The sequence below is a fragment of the Malania oleifera genome, chromosome 5, assembly GCF_029873635.1.
Source record: "Malania oleifera isolate guangnan ecotype guangnan chromosome 5, ASM2987363v1, whole genome shotgun sequence".
Taxonomy (NCBI): Eukaryota; Viridiplantae; Streptophyta; class Magnoliopsida; order Santalales; family Ximeniaceae; genus Malania; species Malania oleifera.
Window position 1 is genome coordinate 71,106,974 of NC_080421.1, and position 20,366 is coordinate 71,127,339.

The 20,366-nt window shown below is 36.6% G+C and overlaps 1 protein-coding gene across 6 annotated transcripts in view; it reads right to left on the reverse strand.

The window, feature by feature from the left end:
• Positions 1 to 20,366, reverse strand: part of LOC131155730 (chromatin structure-remodeling complex protein BSH) — an 80,064-nt gene that overhangs the window by 43,375 nt on the left and 16,323 nt on the right. For 2 of the 6 annotated variants that reach the window (XM_058109092.1, XM_058109089.1), the window contains exons 3-5: positions 14,794 to 14,888; positions 12,246 to 12,317; positions 10,775 to 10,822 (exon numbers count right to left, since the gene is read on the reverse strand). In XM_058109092.1, the coding sequence (XP_057965075.1) occupies positions 10,775 to 10,822; positions 12,246 to 12,317; positions 14,794 to 14,888 (215 nt within the window). The remainder of the gene's footprint in view (positions 1 to 10,774; positions 10,823 to 12,245; positions 12,318 to 14,793; positions 14,889 to 20,366) is intronic. The other 4 variants (XM_058109094.1, XM_058109091.1, XM_058109093.1 and 1 more) reach the window with 3 other exon arrangements.

A 20,366-nucleotide genomic window follows, 5' to 3' on the forward strand; every position in this document is an offset into this window, starting at 1 on the left:
GTGGATGCTATGTTGGTCGCAAATGAGGTGGTGGGGGACATCCATAAGAACAAGAAGAGGGGTTTTGATTTACAGTAGATTTTGAGAAAGCTTATGATAGAGTGAATGGGAGTTCCCAGGATAAGGTCTTCGTGAAGAAGGGTTTTGGGGAGCAATAAAATAGGTGGATTAGGGGCCAGTCTAATTTGTGGTTTATAGTTTTTGTTAATGGTGAACCTAAATCTTGGTTTATTGTTTCGAGAGGCATTAGACGAGGTGACCTGTTATCCCCCTTTTTGTTCATACTTGTAACTGATGTTTTAAGTAGGATGGTGGATAGGATGGTTGATAAAGGATTGGTTAAAGGATCAGGTGTGGGAAATGAGAGGGTAGTAGTCTCACATCTTCAATTTGCTGATGATACTATTTTCTTTCTTGATGACCATAATCTTTCGTTTAAAATAATTTTGAGTATTCTTAATGCTTTTGAGAAAGTTTTTGGGCTTAAGATTAATATAGGAAAAGGTGGTTTAGCAGCTCTAAATGTCTTTAATGAGAGGATTAGAGTTTGGGCAGCAAATGTGGGGTGTGGTTTATTGGAATGGCCCCTAACTTATTTAGGTGTTCCATTGGGTGGGAATCCGAGTTTTGGAATCTAGTAGTGAAGAGGATTATGAAGAGATTAGAAGGTTGGACGGGTGCCCTTTTCTCTTTTGGCGATAGAATTATGCTTATCCAGGCTTGTCTCTTTAGCATACTTTGGTATTTTTTTTATTTATTTTTAGGATTCCAACGGAAGTCGCCAACAATCTTAAGAGAATTATGGGGGATTTTTTGTTTTCTAGACTGGGCGGCTGTAGGGACCATTTAGTAAATTGGGCGGAGGTTAGTAATTTTAAAAAAGAGGGGGGGTTGGGTCTTGGTAACGTGGTGTATGAAAACACCACTCTTTTAGCTAAATGGTTGTGGCGCATCCCCTTGGAAAATAATTCCCTATGGCATAAAGTTATTCGCAATAAGTTTAGGTTAGATGAGAATGGGTGGGATAGCAATGCTAACTTAACATGTTCTTTGGGGAGCCCGTGAAGGTCTATTTCCCAAATTTACTCTATTTTTGCCCCTCACACTAAATTTGTAGTTGGGAGGGAATCTCATATTCGTTTTTGGAAAGGCTCATTGCTCGGGAATGATTCTTTTTCCATTTCTTTTCCGCATTTTTTAGATTACCCTCTAAGCCAAAGCCAAAGCCAAAGTGCCAAAAAAAGTTATTTCTTTCTTTGTGGATAATGGGAGGGGCTTTCCAGTCTCTTGGAATCTTCATTTCACGAGACTGAATGATAGGGAGGTGGTGGAGTTGTCTTCTTTGTTGTCCGTATTGAACAATTGCAAAAAATTGTCCTCGAGTAGGGATGTTTGTTCTTGGTGTCTAGATCATTCGAAGGTGTTTTTGTGTAAATCATTCTTGGAATTTTAGGCCTATTCAAATTATCCTTTTCCTCTTTACTTAGTCATTTTGAAGGTTAAAGTTCCCCAAGAATTAAAGCATTTACTTGGTTGGTTGTGCTTAACAAAATTAATACCAAGAACTTGTTGTAGATCAAGAGACCTTCTGTTATAGGAATTCTGAAACAACCCCTCACCTCTTTTTGCATTGCAATTTTGCATGGAGGATTTAGAATAAATTGTTCAATGTTAAAGAAGAGAGTTGGATCTTCCCTTATTCAATGGAAGATTTGTTAATCACTTCTTTTCAGGCTTTGGAAGCAGGAAGGAAAGGACAGCTCTATGTGAGTGTAGTAAGTATGCAGTTTTATGAGGTCTTTGGCTGGAACGAAATGCACAGATTTTTTATGGGAAAAACTTGAATTTTTATTTGCTGTGGGAAAAGATTCAGTTCTTGACTTCTTTATGGTGTATTGAGTTCTGGATTTTTAGAGAAGCTAGCTTTCAAGATTTAAACATGGATTGGACGAGTTGGTTAGTTTGATTTCTTTTTTTCTAGTTTGTTCCAGATTTTTTTATGATGCCTTTTCTCCCCCTTGTAAATCCTTTTCCTATTAATGAATTTCTTTTTCTATCAAAAGAAAAAAAGAACTCCCTAATCAAATTCTTACTCCTTTTCCCATTAGCTAGCCTATGAAAGAAAGAAGAGTTGCAATCACCATTCTTAACTCGTTTGAATTTAGTATTTTGTCTCCAACTCCTTATTTCCTAAGGAAGAGTGCTAGGGTGCCTTTGACAACTTGAAGGATGTCATGATAAGAGATTCCGTACTTTCTCTTCCAAACATCATGAAACCCTTTGAGGTTTAGCAAATGCATCAAACTATGCCCATGGGGGAGTCTTGTTACAAGATGGACATCCAGTTGCGCACAAGAGCCATAAGCTTAGTGAAGTTGAACGGAGATACGCAGCTCAAGAGAAGGAGATGCTAGCGGTGATACATTTCCTTCGCCTGTGGCAGCATTACCTCCTTGGGTCAAAGTTTGTCGGCAAAGTGCACTAGTTCTAGTTAGAAGACGGATTGCAAATGACACATGGTGACCGGCTCTTTATACCTTAGGAAGACATTACTGAGAGAGTGTCATGACACCATATGGGCAGGTCATCAAAGATAGTATTGTGCTTTGGCATTGCTAAAGCAGAGGTATTACTGGCCACAAATGTGTGATGATGTGGTTGAGTATACCCGAACTTGTCTCACCGGCCAACAAGACAAGGTGCAATGAAAGAAGACTACAGAGCCACTAGAGCCCTTTCACGTACCAACGAGACCATGGGCGAGTGTCTCACTTGCCTTCATCATCATTCTACCCAAAGTGAGAGACGAAAGGTCGATACTTGCGGTTATAGAAAAATTTTCGAAGTATGATACTTTCATACCCGCACCAAAGTACTGTTTGGCAAATGAGATAGTACAATTGTTTATCAAGCATATTGTGAAATATTGGTGTGTTCCCCAAGATAATACCAGCGACCAAGACTCAAGATCCACTTGCGATTTTTGGATAAAACTTTTCAAAATCCTCGGTTCACGGCTTGACATCTCTTCAAGTTACCACCCATGGATAAATGGATAGACCAAGAGATTCAACAGGCTACTAGTGGTTTATTTATAGCATTTCATCACCTCCAATTAGAAGAATTTGGTGGAGCTACTTGATGTGACTCAATTATGTTTCAATGCCCAAAAGAACTCAACAACCAATAAAAGCCCTTTTGACGTTGTTACAGGCCAACAACTATTGTTACCTCACACAGTGGATGAGCTTTCCAAATGAAAGAGTCCAAGAGCTATATCTTCACCAAAGAATAGAGACAAAATGTAAAGATTGCTCGAGCCTACCTAAAGAAAGCTTCCAAGCAAATGAAGAAATGAATAGACAAAGGGAGAATACCGTTGCACTTCAACGTGGGTGACTTGGTGCTAGTTAAGCTCCATCCTAAACAAATTAGGTCATTATAGGGTCAAGATGGGAGACTACTTTGCAAATATGAAGGGCTAATCTCAATATTGGCTAAAATCGAGAAGACCTCTTACAAGGTTGATCCTACGCTCTGTATAAAAGTGCATCTTGTGTTTCAAATCAACTGACTCAAGCCATTTACGTAGTAATCAAAAGCATGCCTCCTAGGTGCGAGGCATAGAGGGGTGACAAGGCTAGCGCATCACCAGGGCTAAGGCGAGGCAACCTTCAAAAGGCGCAGGTGCAGCGAGGTGCAATGCAGCGCAATGAGGTTCAAGGCGTAGTGAGTCGCGCCTTAAGATATCTAACCATTAACCTAATATTTTTTTTTTACCTCTCAGAAAGAAAACTAGCACAGCTGACAGACGGGCCTTGAGATATTGAGCTAGAGCCAAAGCCAACAAATGAGACCCTAGCCCTAGTCAGAGGCTTTGACTCAAACTAGCAGGTCTAGCATGACAGACCTTCATCTTCAAGCCTTCAAACCAGCACGATAAACCTTCGCCTTCAAGTCTTCGAGCATTCGCCAACAAAAGAGCCTTTGCCAAAGCCCTTCGTCTTCGAGGTTTGAGTCTTCAAAGTAGCACGACCTTTGTCTTCGAGTCTTCGAGCCTTCCACCAAAAAAAGAGCCTTCACCAAAGCCTTCAAACAAGCGAGAGGTTTCAAACCAGTGAGTCATCATCACCTATCTTCGTGAGTCATCAAGTAGTGCCAGATCTTCGTGTTCTCAAGGCTCGATATTTTGCTAATGTTGCTACCTCTTGGTGGCTGGCAAGCCGCCCTGCTCATGGCCAGTTATGTATTAACTTGAAGTAAACCATTAAGTTAATACTATATAATATGTAATGTAGATAGTAGTATTGTAGTTTAATGCAAGTTAATATATACATTTTTTTACTGAATTTAGTTCTTGTTTTTTTTTGGAAATACAGTATACAAACTATACATTTTCATGAATTTAATTTATTTATCAATTTAAGTTTATTTCTGAATTGTAGTATACATTGCCTTTGCATTTAGGATAACAAGGCTTAAATGTGATACAAGCAGCAACTGATAATGCCTCAAAACATGTTGCAGCAGGTGAGAACTTATTTCTAGAACTACATTCTACAATGTATATATTGTTTATTTTAATATTTTAATGGCTTCACTCCTTGATTTTTGAATAGGCAGATTGTTGGAAGCAAAGAGGCCACATTTATATTGGACACCATGTGCTGCCCATTGCCTCAATTTAATATTGGAGGATATTGGGAAGATGCCTACAAATCATACAACTTTGAAAAGAGCAATATTTTTGAATGGTTATATTTATAAACGTGTTGGCATGGTGAACTTGATGAGGCAATTCACTGGAGGAAAGGATTTACTAAGGCCTACAGTTACAAAATTTGCAACTACCTTCATCACTTTTTGTTCAATGCACCTTGAAAAGAAAAACTTGAGGAAGATGTTTACTTTTAAAGATTGGAATACTAGTAAATGGGCAAAGGAAGCAGCTAGCAAAAGAGCAACTAGTATTGCTTTGATGCCTACCTTTTGGAGTACCATTGTCTATGCTCTTAAATTGACAGGACCACTTATCTGTGTTCTCCATTTGATTGGTGGGGGAAAAAATCTGCAATGGAGAGAGATGGCGGCATTGGATTAGAGGTTGTTTGCTGAACGTGATTTACTCGGTATTAGTAAATGGTGAGTCTAAATCTTGGTTTAAGGCTACGAGAGGGATTAGACAAGGTGACCCTCTTTCCCCGTTTTGGTTTGTTTTATGGCTGATTCTTTGAGTAGGACGGTGGATAGGGCTGTGAATAGAGATGTAGTGAAAGGCTTGGGAGTGGGGAGGGAGGGGGTAAAGGTCTCGCACCTTCAATTTACTAATGATACTATCTTTTTTTCTAGAGGATCATAAACCATCCTAAAAAAATATTCTGGGTATCCTTCACGTTTTTGAGAAGGTTTCTGGGCTTAAGATTAATATGGGTAAGAGTCGTATCACGGCTATCAATATGGTTGTTCAGAATGTTAGGGAGTTTTCTAAGGAGATGGGGTGTAGTGTTTTGGAATGGCTATTGTCCTATCTTTGGGTTCATTTGGGTTGTAACCCTAGATCTACTAGCTTTTGGGATCATGTTGCAGAAAGGGTTTCTAAGAGACTGGATGGGTGGAAAGGTGCTTTTTTTTTTCTCTTGGTGGTAGAATTACTCTTATCCAGGCATGTCTCTCTAGTATTCCTCTATATTTTCTATCGATTTTTAATATTCTGACAAGGGTTTCTAATAAGATTAAGAAGATTGTGAGGGATTCTTTGTGGTCAAGGGTAGTAGAGATCATCTAGTCAGAGGGTGGTTTGAATATTGGAAATTTGGTGTCTAAAACACAACCCTTTTGGCTAAATGCCTTTGGCGGTTTTTGCTAGAGAATTCCTCTCAGTGGCATTTGGTTGTTAAAAGTAAGTATGTATTAGACGAGAATGGGTGGGACACTAATTTGAGATTTAGATGTTCTTCGGAGAGTCCATGGAAAGCTATCTCTCAGAGTTATGCCCTCTTCATTCCCCATATTAAATTCCTGGTGGGTAGAGGTAATAAAATCCAATTTTGGAAAGACCCTTGGTTGTGGAATGAAGCTTTGTCCACCTCTTTTCCACGCCTTTTTCACCTAAGCCCAGGGAAGGATTAGCTCATTCTTTTGTTGTTGATCCAGGTGGTCCTTTGCCTTCTTGGGATTTCCACTTTCGTAGATCGTTAAATAATAAGGAGATGGGGGAGCTATCTTATTCACTAGTCTTGCTGAATAACTATTGCTTTTCTTTAGAGGACAAGTGGTCTTGGTCTTTGGATCCCTCAGGGGTTTATTCATGCAAATCTTTTTACAATTTTTTAATAGGTCGAATTTTTCATTTCCTCTCTATGGTTCTATTTGGAAGGCCAAAGTCCCCTTTAAAATTAAGACTTTTATCTAGTTGGTTGTACTTGATGGAATTAATACCAATAACTTGCTGCAGGTTAGGAGACATTTGAGGGCTATAGGCCATATCTCCAAACATATGTGTTCTCTGCTTTAATTATTCAGAATCATCATCGCATTTGTTCATTCATTGTGACTATGCTTGGAGTGTTTGGAAAAAGTTATTTGGTATTTTAGGAGAATGTTGGGTGAGTTCAAAGACAGTGGAGGATTTTTTGGCAGTGACTTTTGCTGGATTTGACAGGAAAAAGGAAAGGGCAGTGCTTTGGAAATGTGCTTGTTTTGCAGTTTTTTGGGGGATGTGGTTTGAGCATAATGTGCATATTTTCCTAGGGAAGAAGTCAGCTCAGTCACTGTTTTGGGAGAAGATACATTATTTGACTTCTCTTTGGTGTGTGGGACAAGGGAATTTTAAGGGGGTGAGCTTTTCTGATATTCAGTGCGATTGGTGTTGGTGTTAAGTGTTGGAGTGTTAGTTCGTGATGGGTTTTTCTCTTTTGTTCTTTAGTCTGTAGGTTGTTCTTTTGTGTTTTTTATCGGGATTTGCAGATTTTGTTATGGAGATGTCTTATTCTCCTAGCTGTATATTCTTATTCTATTAATGAATTCTTCTTTTATTATCAAAAAAAAAAAAATTCAAGGAGGCATTTGAATTATTGATACAAGGTGGGGATGCCAACTCGATCAACCTTTGCATGCGGCTGCACGCTACTTGAACCTAGAATTTTACTATTCAAACCCCCACATTTCACAAGATGAAGAAATCATCGCGGGTTGTACAAATGCATTACAAGGTTGGTGCCAACCCCTGAATTGCAAGATAAAGTTTTACATGAGTTGAAAAATTACACTAGCGCTGGTGGCCTCTTTGGAATTGATTTGGCAGTGAGACAAAGGCGGCACAAAGCACCGAGGAAAGTGGCATTTTTACTACCACTTTCTATCTAAACTTATTTTTGCTACTTAGCTAGTAGGTATTCATTTGAAATTTATTTAATAACAGCGCAATGGTGGATATCACTTGGATCATCGGCTCCAAACTTGCAAAAGTTTGCTATGAAAATCCTTAGCCTCACTTGTAGTGCTACCTGCTGCAAAAGAAATTGGGGCATATTCCAACAAGTAAGTCATTAGGATATCGTGAATTAAAGAACTTGAACTACTAGTCTACTACTTTTTAGAATCATTATTCACTATAATACTTTAAACTTCTTGCAGCTTCATAGCAAAAGGAGAAATTAGATAGCCCAGCAACGCTTGAATGGTTTGGTATTTGTGAAATGTAATCAAACTTTGAGGCATCGATACAACAAGCATGACATCATTGATCCCATCTTTCTAAAAGACGTTGATGATACTAATGAGTGGTTTATTGGTAGGATGGATGGCGATTCTGATGAGGACGATGAAGTTGTGTTTGAAGATGATCTGTTGACATGGGGTTCTGTTGCCAGAACTGCTGTAGCAAATAAACCCCTGTATCACACTAGATCAAGAATAAGTGCGAATATGTCATCATCTTCTAGAGGAAGAGCCTCATCAAGCACTACTAGGGGCCAGACAACAGTGTTGGAACTTGTAGATGAGGATGAAATCCAAGTGGGTGGTGCAGAGGGAAGAGAAGAGGAAGAAGATGTTAGATAAGAAAATTCTGATGATAAAGGGGAAGATGATGATATCTTGGCATACTTGATGATGCATGATGACTAATGAAGATTTTTAGATTTTAGACTTTGGAATCTTTTATTGTGCTCTTTTCTTTTGATATTGAACTATTTTGATACTTTTGGGCCTTGGGCTTAAAATTTTCATTTCCTTTGTAATTTGAAGCTTGAACTCTTGCATGCTTAATTGCTTATGTTGAACTTGTTTGTTTCACTTGGAACTTGGTACTTGGTAGCATGGTCTTAAATTTCCACGAATTATCAAAATTTCCTTCAAAATTTCTGATTTCCGTCACCCTTGAAATCGAAAGGGCAGTCGATTTCCGTCTTGTATAATTTCAGTCGAAATCTCAATGAATCATCCAAAATTTATCGAAATCTTGAAATTTTAGGGAAACTTGTCGAAATGTTGACTATATAATACTAAATTTTGTCAAAATTCAAATGAGAAATTTAGGAGTAAAGTGAAATTTCTATCTTAATTTATTTTATCGAAACAAAAGTTTATTACAAGTGCGTTTGAAATTATATGAAAAAATAAACTTATAGTAACATTTTATTTAACCATTTATGTCCAAATTATCATTATTTGTATAATAAATAATATTTAAATGATTTATGAATTTCATTAGTATTAATTGAATATATTTAATGCACATTATCTTACAAATATATTTGATACACATACTATTTTACAACTTTTCCACATACAAAACCTAGATCTATTTAATTTGTAATATATTAGTCCTAAAACTTATATTATTATGTTTTTTAACCATTTCTAAAGTTTCACAAAAAATTCCATGCTTTACTACTAATTTCCGTTATTTTTTCAAATCGAAATCGAAATTGACATTGAAATCGAAATTTTGGTCAAAATTTCCATACTTTTGGAGCTTCGAAATTTGAGTCGAAATCGAAATTTAAGACCTTGCTTGGTAGTTATAATTTCTATGCATTTATGTTTTGGTATTGAATACATTGGCATTTTAAATTCTAATATTACTATTGATGTGTCCATATATCTTACCCACCAAATAGGCATTGTATACAATTTTAATAATTGTGCGCCAAACCTTTGTGAGGCACGCGCCTTCGCCTCGCACCTTGGCTCCAAGTACCCTCTGCACCTTTGAGTACTATGGCCATTCAACACCAACACTGAAGATCCAAGAGAAAGTTAGTCAACTAGAGCACCACTAAAGACTGCACAACTTGACAGAAGAGAAGTTGAAGTCATCCTTGCAGACAAAGAGTTCATATCATCAAGAAAAAAGCAGCACGAGTTCTTAGTGAAGTGGAAAGACCTTGGAGACAAAGAACTCAATTATGTTTCAGCGGAGGGTAGGCAACTGTTCTTGGATCAAGTTGAAGTGTACCTGGCATCAAAGTCTACAAGAACATCGACCATACAAGTGGAGGAGGTGTCACAAGCCAATCTTGTTCAAGGCATTATGCTTGCCTATGACTGTTGTTTTATGTGCATGGAATGGGTTATCATCATGTAAATACTAGTACAGACTTTATGCTTTGAGCAGGCATAAGTGTAAAAGAGAGTATGAATTTGATGTTTCCTAGTGCCAAAGCTAAAATAGCATATAAAGCTCTATTGGAGAAAGCGACTGTTCATCAATCTTGTAAAGCTCACTAGCTTTTGTAAACGTGTTTAATCTAGTTGCCTCCCTCACTAAACACACGTTGCTTATGAAGGGGTTGTTAATGAATTACATTACTTCAATGTTTACCGCTTGCCTGCCATTTGCCTTCATGAATTGCCTACTGCTTCCACTCACTTTTCATTTAACTGCAGCGAATGTGTTTTTGTGGTAAATCACAATAATCTTTGGCTGACTAGTTAAGCAAGAGTGCTTTAACTAGTGCTGCATAGCCCTTCACAAGGTGTGAACTATTTGGCCCGTGACAATGGGGTATAGGCGTCCCAAAACTCAAATGTCAAAGTAAGTCCTAGGATTTTTTAAATCTAAGGTTGGCATCATTTTGCAAACCTTAGGGGGCTCTCTTTTGCTCAAATTATTTGATGCTTTACAATAAAAACAAAGCCTTTCTCAACTAGTATGGGAAGCAAAACAAAACCATGAGAAAAAAATAATTGAGTTCAAAACTTAACCTATCTAAAATAAATAGTTCAATGTAATTTTATATAATTTTGGTTAAACTTAATTCCTTGTAAGATTTTTTGTCTTATTTTGAAAAGGGTAGAGATAGTTGCGTTCACAAAATGTTTAGACTACCCGTAGTTCAAATGTTCAATATATAATGTAGGTACAAATATAAATGACGATAATTAGATGAAGTTAAAAGATCAATAATAAATCACTAAAATCTTCTATGTGAAAAAAATATTCAAGAAGTCGTACACAATTTTTTCTATTCCAATGTTCACATACCTAAACTAAATATCAATGCATAAATTTATATAACTATAGTTAAGTTTAACTTGTTCTAAAAACAAGTTATCTTATTTTAAATATTTTTATACATAACGTGATTTACCCTGTTCATACATTTATATAGAGATAGATTTTTTTATCTAATTCTGGATGGACTTAATTCATTTTTTGGATGTTTGCAACATTTTAAAAGATGAGAATATTTTTGTCCGAATAATAATATGAAGTATGGATAAGAATACAACATTTTTTATCATACAATGAAAACTCCTCAAATCTTACCCACAAAAACTGATCCTTTATTAGTGTATGGTTTACTCGAAGATCAAGCTGCAATAAGAAAACACAAAATCACCATCAAATGTATGCATGTACACCCATTTAGTTAATTAAGAAAATCATAACCAATAAACTAAGGGGTTGTTTGGTATTGTTAGATTACCACGTTACCTAAAAGCTTAAGCTATTAGGTTGTGGGCTAACAATGTATATCAAGCTTTAACACTACCCGCACGTGCAGCCTGACAGCACTTGGAGAGATAAATGCACGGCAGATAACACCCATTACATGGAATACAATAATTTTTTAAATGCCACATAATAAATGCGAGCAACAAGACTAGAACCCAAGACCTCCAAGTAACCAGCTCTGATACCATGTTAGATTACCACTTTACCTAATTTCTTAAGCTATTAGGCTGTGGGCCAACAATGTATATCAAGCTTTAAAACTTCTCCACATGTGCAGCCCAATAGCACGTGGAGAGATAAACACATGATAAATAACACCCATTACAGGGAATACAATAATTTTTTAAACACCACCACAAGAAACGTGAGCAACAAAACTAGAACCTAGGACCTCTTGGTAACCAACTCTAATACCATGTTAGATTACCACTTTACCTAAAAGCTTAAGCTTTTAGGCCATGAACCAACAATGTATATCAAGAGCTTTAACAAGTATCACGGCCAAAAATTTTAAGAACCAAAACCAAAAACAAAAACTAGCGATATGTTTGGTCATGCCCCTAAACTGATACAAAACTAAAACAATGATTGAATGCTTGTTATTTCTCCTCTTCAAATGAAATACAAATTGATATCCTACGGTAATGCCACCATTAAATCACTATAAAATTAATAAGTTTATTCATTATCAAATGCTAAGAATTTTAATGGCACAAACATTAATGGTGCCATTTAGAAATAGATTTGAAGTTTGAATCCATTAAAATATGATTAAAATAAAGTGCAAAATAATACAGATTACAACCTTCATAATTAAAAGAGAGAAATAATCTAATAATTCTGCCTTCAAATTCATTTTTATTATTCCAAGAAAAATCCAATAGTATATGAATGTTAGAAAATACTGAAAATAATTTTCGAGAGGATTATTTTTATTGTTTAAAATCTTAAGAAATTTTTGGAATATTTAATTTACTGTAATTTTAATTTCACATTGAAATTTTATTTTAATTTTCATTGATAAAAATCTGCGTGCACAATGATTTAATCCACCAAGCAAATAGTAGATATTAAAGGTTGCCATGAAAACTATAAAATCTTGTTTCAGTTGTGGTCCCAGTTGTTGAAAATCAGCAATAGAAAGTAAAAACTATTAATACAAAAAATGCATTATGGCTACAATGCCACAAGTTTCCCCACTGCATTGCAACGAAAACAAATTTTAGGAAATGGAAAGGATACCAAATAGCCCCTAATACATCATGCGGTAATTGAGACAAACCTTGATCAGAACAATCTTCTCCCCAGTGTACATATCTTGCCCTTCAAATGATCGAAATTCGGTCAGCTGTGACTGATAAAAAGCATTAAATTAACAAAATAAGATGACTGAGAAGCTGGGACTGTAAACAGAAGCATCTCAAAATTGTACAAAGTTAAAACTACGGTCATTTCCATTATCAAATCCAACATCCCAAAAAGTGATGCAGCAAAATAGGGTGCCTAAAGAATCAATGTTTCTACTACTTCCTCCATTAACTTCTTTTATAGTTTTTTCTTGGCAAATCAACGTCAAAAACCATTCAATGTTCGACAATTAGAGTGAATTAGTTTTGTTTCAAGTCTAATCTTCTTCTCCACTTCTTGTTTCTCTTATGCATTGGTCTACAAAACTTAAATTATTACTCATAAACAGCCAACTATCCTACGTTTGCAGCTAAAAAACCTCACTCCTTGGGCCTTAACAATCATTCACTAGAAACCAACTAAAAAATAGGAAAAACTTTACTTCTTCTTTATTTACATCAATAATCCTTACCTAACTGTCATTTAGTGGAGGCAGCTTTTTTTCTAATTCTAGCACAGCCCCATGTCAAAAAATGCTCGTAACACTTGATCAATGTCCAGAAAATACAAGCGTATGTGAAATTGTTCCTTCCTTAGAAACCCAAATTGAAATTTCTCTCTCATTTTTATCTTCTCTTTCTTTATTGAAACCAAAAATTATTAGAACAAGGATGTGAATAGCTTACATACTTTTGAGGGTATATGAAAATTAAACTTAGCTAAAACATTTTATTTGACAATTTATGCCTAAATTATGTGTATTTTGTATAACCAATAACTAATTAATAAATTTCATTTATATTAATTGAATATGTTTAATATGATTAATATTATAATTATTGCACCTTATAGGCCATTTACCTTTCTGTTATTTATAATATTTTAGTCTAAATCTTGCATTTTTATGTTCATTAAAAGTTTCTAAAATTTCATTAAAGAATTCCATGCTTTACTACCAATTTCCATCACTTTTTCAAAATCAAAATCATAATCAAAACTCACATACACATTGAAATTTGAGTACTTTTGAAGCCTCGAAATTATAGCTGAAATTTAAATTGAAGACCCAGGATTCAACTAAATTTAAAAAAAAAAAAAGAGCCTGTGTACAGCAAACAAAGGCAATCCACAAAAAACACATATCCAAACAGCATCATACCCCATTTTCCATCTAACATATGAGAAAAAAGTAAAAAAGTCATACACCGCATCAAACACAGGACCTTAATAGATTTTTTAGACAACAAAAATTCCATTAAAGACTAAAAAGGTACAAAAGAAGGTGGATAAGACATCCACCGTGGATCAAATAATTACAATAATTCTGCCTTCCAATCCCCTTGAAGATCGGACAGCAATATCCCCACCAAGAAATCCCAAAAAAATGTGCCCAAAAAGAAGCAAGAAAATCAACTCTATCCCAAAGCAAAAATAAACAAAAAAAGGGGCCGGGGGAAGCAAGAAAATCAACTCTATCCCAAAGCAAAAACAAACAAAAAAAGGGGCCCCGGGGGGGCGGAGAGAGAGAGAGAGAGAGAAATCTGATACTAGAAAAATCTTATGTTCCTTTGGAGCAATAGAGTCCAGAAAATACCACAGACTGCACCTTAAAAGATTTAAACTGGATTGAAAAAAAATTATCAGAGTAAGACCAACAAAATAAGCAGAACAACCACCACAACCACGAAGCCTAAGTCCCACTAGGTGGGGACGGCTACATTGAATCCTCTTCAACTGTTGTGCAGATGTAGGACACTGTCATCTGACAAATGGAGGATTGTCAAATCTTTATTCACTATATCTGTTCAAGTTATTTCAAGTCTCTCTTCCCCTATCTGTTCAAGTTATTCCAGGTCTCTCTTCCCCTGTTACTGTCACTCCCACTCCTCCTCACAAGTGCGCTTTTTGACCTACATAGCAAGTTCCCAAACTATGTTAATCACCCTTCCCCTATCTTTTCTATAGGTGCTACAACTAACTAAGCACAATTTTTTTTTTATAAACATCTCCCAAAAAATTTGGAACAAACCAGAAAAAACAGAAATCAATCCAACCAGTTATTCCAATCCTTATTTAAATCCTGAAAACGAGCTTCCCTGAAAATTCCAAACCGGATACACCCTAAAGAAATCAAGAATTGAAATGAGTATCAAATTGTCACTAGACTTTTCAACTGCTAAAATAGGGAATATTTATATTAACTATCCATTTATAATCTCTAGACACATTAAACATCATTTTTTCCCCTTCCCAATGTTATTCTGGGGGCCAGATTTTCAAGGTCAGTGTTGCCTTAATATATAACCTTTATTTCATACCAAAATTTAAACACCACATAGTCCATCTTTTCACATAATTTCAGTAACCATAAACCACGAATACTTAATTGAAAAGCAACATATTAAGCAATTTTGTAAAATTTTATATAAAAACTGCAACGTCCACTTAAACAAATGAAGGTATGGGGAGACCATTCTACTTACTTGAATGGACTGAGCAATTGGTGTCATGAAAGACGGAGGAAGCTTTAAATCTTTTACTGTCCTCCTTGCAAACACAGCCACCTCTGCATCAGGATCTACAACATTCATGAGTACAAGAAAACAAGTTGGTATGGTATCAATCAATGAAATATACAAGAAAATGTTCATACAACTCCTGTAACAAAACACTTACATAATGTTGGGGTTGGGGAGCTCGGAATTTTGGATTTGAATGAAATGCAATACAAAATCATATTGAGTTTCATACAAATCCACAAACATCCAAATCCAAGGCATGAAATTCATGCTTCAAGCACAGCCATAGTACATTTTTTTCTAGAAATTGCCATGTAATGCTGAAAAGTAACTGTTATAAGGTGATCATGGATATGTTTATTTTGGACAAGAGTTCAAGCAATCTTTTTGGAGTGTTGATCAGAATCATAGTTTCAGTAGTTTTTCTCTTTCTGACTTTTGGTAGATAAAATATATTATAAATAAAAAGAGATCAATTTCCACACATACTCACAGCCTCCCCTACCCCCCACACCTCCTTTTTTTTTCCAGAATTAATTTTGTGTGTGTGTGTGTGTGTGTGTGTGCGTGTGTGTGTGTGTGTGTGTGTCTGTGTGAGAGAGAGAGAGAGAGAGAGAGACTGGAATAACACTAAAAAATTGACTTAAATAATGGGGCAACCTTAGTTCAATCAGAACCTAGCACACTTGTAATAACATGAAAGGAGACGAATCAAGATGTTAAAAATAAAGATACTAATAATCCTAGAGTATGGGCTTGATTGGAATGAGTCAACCACCAGAGAAAGTAGAGAACAGTAAGTGATGGGGAGATGAGAGCAGACAAGAAAGGGCTGGGAAGAGGTATTCCTTCAACAGGTTAAATAATGGCTAATAGATGCTGCCAGTGCAAGGAGTAGTAAACTGTTCAACATTTGTTCCTTCATTGCAGGAGGACAAGGAAGGTGTGGAACTAACTCTGAGCATGACAGGCTGCACTAGGTTTCAGAAGAATCAGTTTAAAGAGAACTCTGCGCCTGGTCGGGAATTACGATGAACATACAAGAACAAAAAAGAAATCAATCTTATTACTATTTCCATATTTTGGAAGATGTGGAAAGAAAAGAATAGGCAAGTCTTTGAGGGCATAGAGTAACTAATAGGGATTTCACAGGCTAACAAACAACTTTTAATTGTAGAAGACTTCATTGTTTCATTATTTTGTTGATTTTTTGTATTGTATATAACTCTGTAAATGAGTTGGCACCCCGTTGGTACCCTCTAGAATGAAATAGTCTTTACTTATCAACACACAGGCACATAACCCTAGCATACCCAACAGCAATTTAAATGTTCAATGTTCACTATCAGAGTGGAGGAGTACCACCTATGAATAATTCTAGGAAATTTTAAATGTTCAATTTCAGCACAAGTTTCAATGTTCAATATTCACCATCAGAGTGAGGGAATATCAGCTCATGTTTCTTCTTCTCTTCTTCTTCCTCTTCTTTTCTTGCTCTTTCTGTTCTCCTTCTCTCTTTAGTCTCCTACTCCCTATTTTCTCTTTCTTATCTATCTATTGTCCATCTCTCGTCTTTCTCCATGGCAGTCCTACATTAATTCATATCAGTGCCCACTTCCAGACACAAAGTCCTTTGTTGCTATCATAATTATGATCCAGCCTTCAGCCACACCCTGGAAATCAAACCTTTACCCTTGAGGAAATAACCTAAATCAGCAGAAAGACTTGTTATGCAAAGAAGAGAAAAAAAAAATAAAAAAAAAAATTTTAAAAATTTAAAAAAAAATTCCCAAGAGACAATGAGAGAGAGAGACTGTTGGTACCAGTTCTGAACTTAAGACAAGGTTCCAGGAAAAACAAAAATCGAAAAGACTGCAGCTACTGTTTCAAAATCATGGAAGACAAGAAGTTTCATTACTAAGAGGAGTCTTTCTTCATCAGAACCTCAACTGGCAGTTCTTGCGGTCAGAACCACCACCTAATCTGTCAGCAACTCATCATCAAATCCATTCACCTCTCCAGGAATCCTTTCCGCAATTGTAAACCCTCATCATCACAGCCATTCAATCATCACTGAAGCCTCTTTCCCCATTACAGCTCCTCCTCGTCATGATAATCCCAGTCATGTTGTAAGTTCCATTAGCCCATTCAAGTTACTGTGAGGAGATATTGACAGCTGCCTGAGAGATTTTAGACTGCGGCAAGGAATACTGAAGATAAACAGAATCTGGTTGAAAGAACTTGAGGCTTTACCATGAGATTTTGTGGAATGCTGAAGAGAAATTGAATTTGGTTGCAAGAACTTAAAAATATTTTGCAAGATTTTCAGAATACAGACAAGAAAGAGATCATGCTAATCAGTTCGTATTTCTGCAAGAAATAGACCGTCTGCAACAAGAAATTGGTCAGATTTCTGAGAAATTACAGAAACAGCTGGCCTAGAATTAAGAGCAGATTTGTGAGCACATGGTAAGGGTACATGACCTTGGCATATGCCTGTACTCCCTGAAAATCATTTTAATGCTTCTAAACTAATTGGTAAGGTTGTGAATTTACACTAGGTCTAAAGTCCATACATTAGTATGTTCCCCATTCTTGCTCTCATAAAAATCAGAAAACAAATAATAATCATAATCATTGCCCTGCTATACAAAACACAACAGACGTGCTCTCCTTCTCTTTCCTCTCTTCTCATAGCCCTTGGATTTGTCTGGTTTGTGTTCGATCCTGGCTTCCGCTTGCCACAAGGGAAGGTGGCTCCCATCAGACTGTCACAGATCCTTTGATCTCAGTTTAGAGGGAGTAAGCGAGGGTGGTTTCACTTCGTTGTTAGAAAGGAACTCTCTTCAAAAACATGGGTCAGGGTTTCTTTGGTGGCAGTGCAGTGGTTCGGTTTGGCAATGGTTTGTCTTCAGTGTTTTAGGCAGATGGGGAGTTTTTCTCATAAAGTAAGAAATGTGAAGGCAGATTATTGGATGGCAGTTAGGCTGACAAGGGTAAGTACTTGCATATTGTTAGTGTACAATTTCCAAACCCACAATTAGACACAAGTTGCAAGTCTTCCTTTCAGAAAGTGATCCATAGTTCATTCCAAAATAAGACTCTAGACTTGTCTTTAGCGACTAGCTAATGTTACTTCTAGGCTGAATGCAGAATTTGATTGTTTTATCGTTAGAGGTCCTTGGTTCCTATAAATATAGGCTTATGATGTAAAGGAATATTGAATTTGGATGATTAATTGAATATGCCCTATTTTTTTCTCTATGGTTAAGTAAAAATTTTAATAGGAACTAGTCACATTACATCTAGGTCCAATGGCCTTGTTCTAAGTCCTTCAGTAAAATCCACAATTCCAAATTATTTTCTTAGTCCTAGCTTAGCAACAAGAGATTTTGAAAATAATCTTTTAGAAACTCAACAGGTGAGCATTGCAAATTTTGAAGGGGAGAATATGTTATTTCATTTAAAATTTGAATCACCAAACAAAGGGAGCCAGAGTTCGAGGGAAATGTTGATATGATTAATCTATTAGGAAACGAGCGAGACATCCAGGATACCCAAGTACTCCTTGAAGAATTGGGTCTTAGTATGGTGATTCCTAACAGAGATAAGTTAGGCTTAAAAGGAAAGAATAGGGAGAGGAAAACGACCAATAAGTTGAGGTTAGATTGGCTTCTTCAGTTATGATGAAGGGACTAGGTCTTTGCGGTTAACAGTGGAATTAAATGAGGCTTCTTTCACGGAATGTGCAAGGGTATCCCGCAGGGGGATAAGAGGAGAATAGTGACGGAATTGTTAATAGTGTTAGTCCAGAAAGACTCGAGTCTAAACTAGGAGAGACAAGACGCCCATTTTTTAGGAGTATCTAGGATTCTAGATTCAAAGAGTGGGCGTCTTTCCCTTCTTTCAGAGCATTCAAGTGCTAGATTATACATTGGTGTGCCAGTATTTCTATGTTTAGAGATTGTATTTTGGGTCTTTTTCTTTTTCTGTTCAACTAGTGGATAGGGATTAATAGTGAATAGTGGTTCACATCCATCTATGGCCCCATATAGCTTTCTCAGCATAATGCTTGCATTGATGAATTGGCTTCATTAGAAATTCTAGGGATAAGTTTGGGGATTTGAGGGTGAATAATAGTGTGAGGAAACTTGATTTTCCCTTTTTCTTATTCAGGACTGCAGCCTTGGAAAAGTGCCCTTGAATAATGGTAGTTTCACTTGGGTGGCTTCTAGAATAGACACGCCTCACCTCGCATTGATAGAGTTCTCATTAGCAATGTTTGGAAAGATTTGTTTCCGAATGTTGCGCAAGAGGTGCTGGGTAGGCCCATAATTATAAGGCGCATGGTGTGTTTCAGGTCGTGGTATGGGTATGGGAGTGAGGTAATCGTGGCAAGTATGAACAAAGTTTTGGGTCAATTAGCTGATACACAATGTCCGATTGCTTATGCATTTGATTATTTAATTAGGATGGAATGGTTACCTGCTGTAAAATAAAATTCTCACTCATGCAAACAGTACTCCATTTCTCTGTCAAATCGCAGTATGTTTCCAATTATTTATTTAGGACAGAACAGTTACCGGCTTACTCGAATAAAAATTCTTGGTCACTGAAACAGCTCCACCCCCCCCCCCTCCCTCTCTCTCTCCCCGGATGTTAAATAAAATTCTTAGTCACTCAAACAGCATTCTCCCTCCCTCCTCGGTCACTCAGACATACAATCATAGCAGCAAAAAGTCTTCTCTCTCTCTCTCTCTCTCTCTCTCCGCTGCAAGCTTCACAGCATAAGGAAGCCCTCTTCTCTCACTCATCGCATGCTTTGCAGCCACAGGAAGCTTGATTCTCCCTCTCCCTTGCAGACTTTGCAGCAGCAGTGATTTTTTTTTTAATATAATAAAAGAAGATATATTAGGAAAGAGAATGTACAATCATAGCAAGAATACTAAATCATCAAAAAGAAAAAGGAAAAAAATCAAAATAAAACAAAAATAAAAATATAAAAATGAAAAACAAAACAAAAATGAAACTGCTACAATCAGCCAAGAAAACCCCTCTTTAATCCCTTCCCATCATAGTTCCCCAAACATTTCAAATTAGCTAATTCCCTCTCACCCTTCTTCGCCTCAGATTTGCCAATGTCAAGCCTAACTTCATTTCCTCTTTGATCAGACAACATAAGGCCCAAGTCATCCAACAAACTCTGAGTTTCAAGGTCCTTCCCAGAAATTTCTTGAACAGGAGTAGGCAGAATTCCATCCTTTACCTTCTGTTCTTCTTTAGGAACATCATCTCCATCCCTTACCTTCTATGGGAGGAGGCAGCACGTAAATAAATCCCTGAGGTGATCAGTAGAAGAATCAGAAGAATGACCATACTGATCCCGAATTTGATCCGAAAGTAAGCCCCCGTCAGCACTATTGTCATCTGAAGCATGCCCCCATCTCTTACTATCCTTGCAGGTACTAGCCCTCTTACCAATTGGCTTTTCAACTATACTTAACCCACCTTTTGAATCTCACTTAAGAATTTTTTTT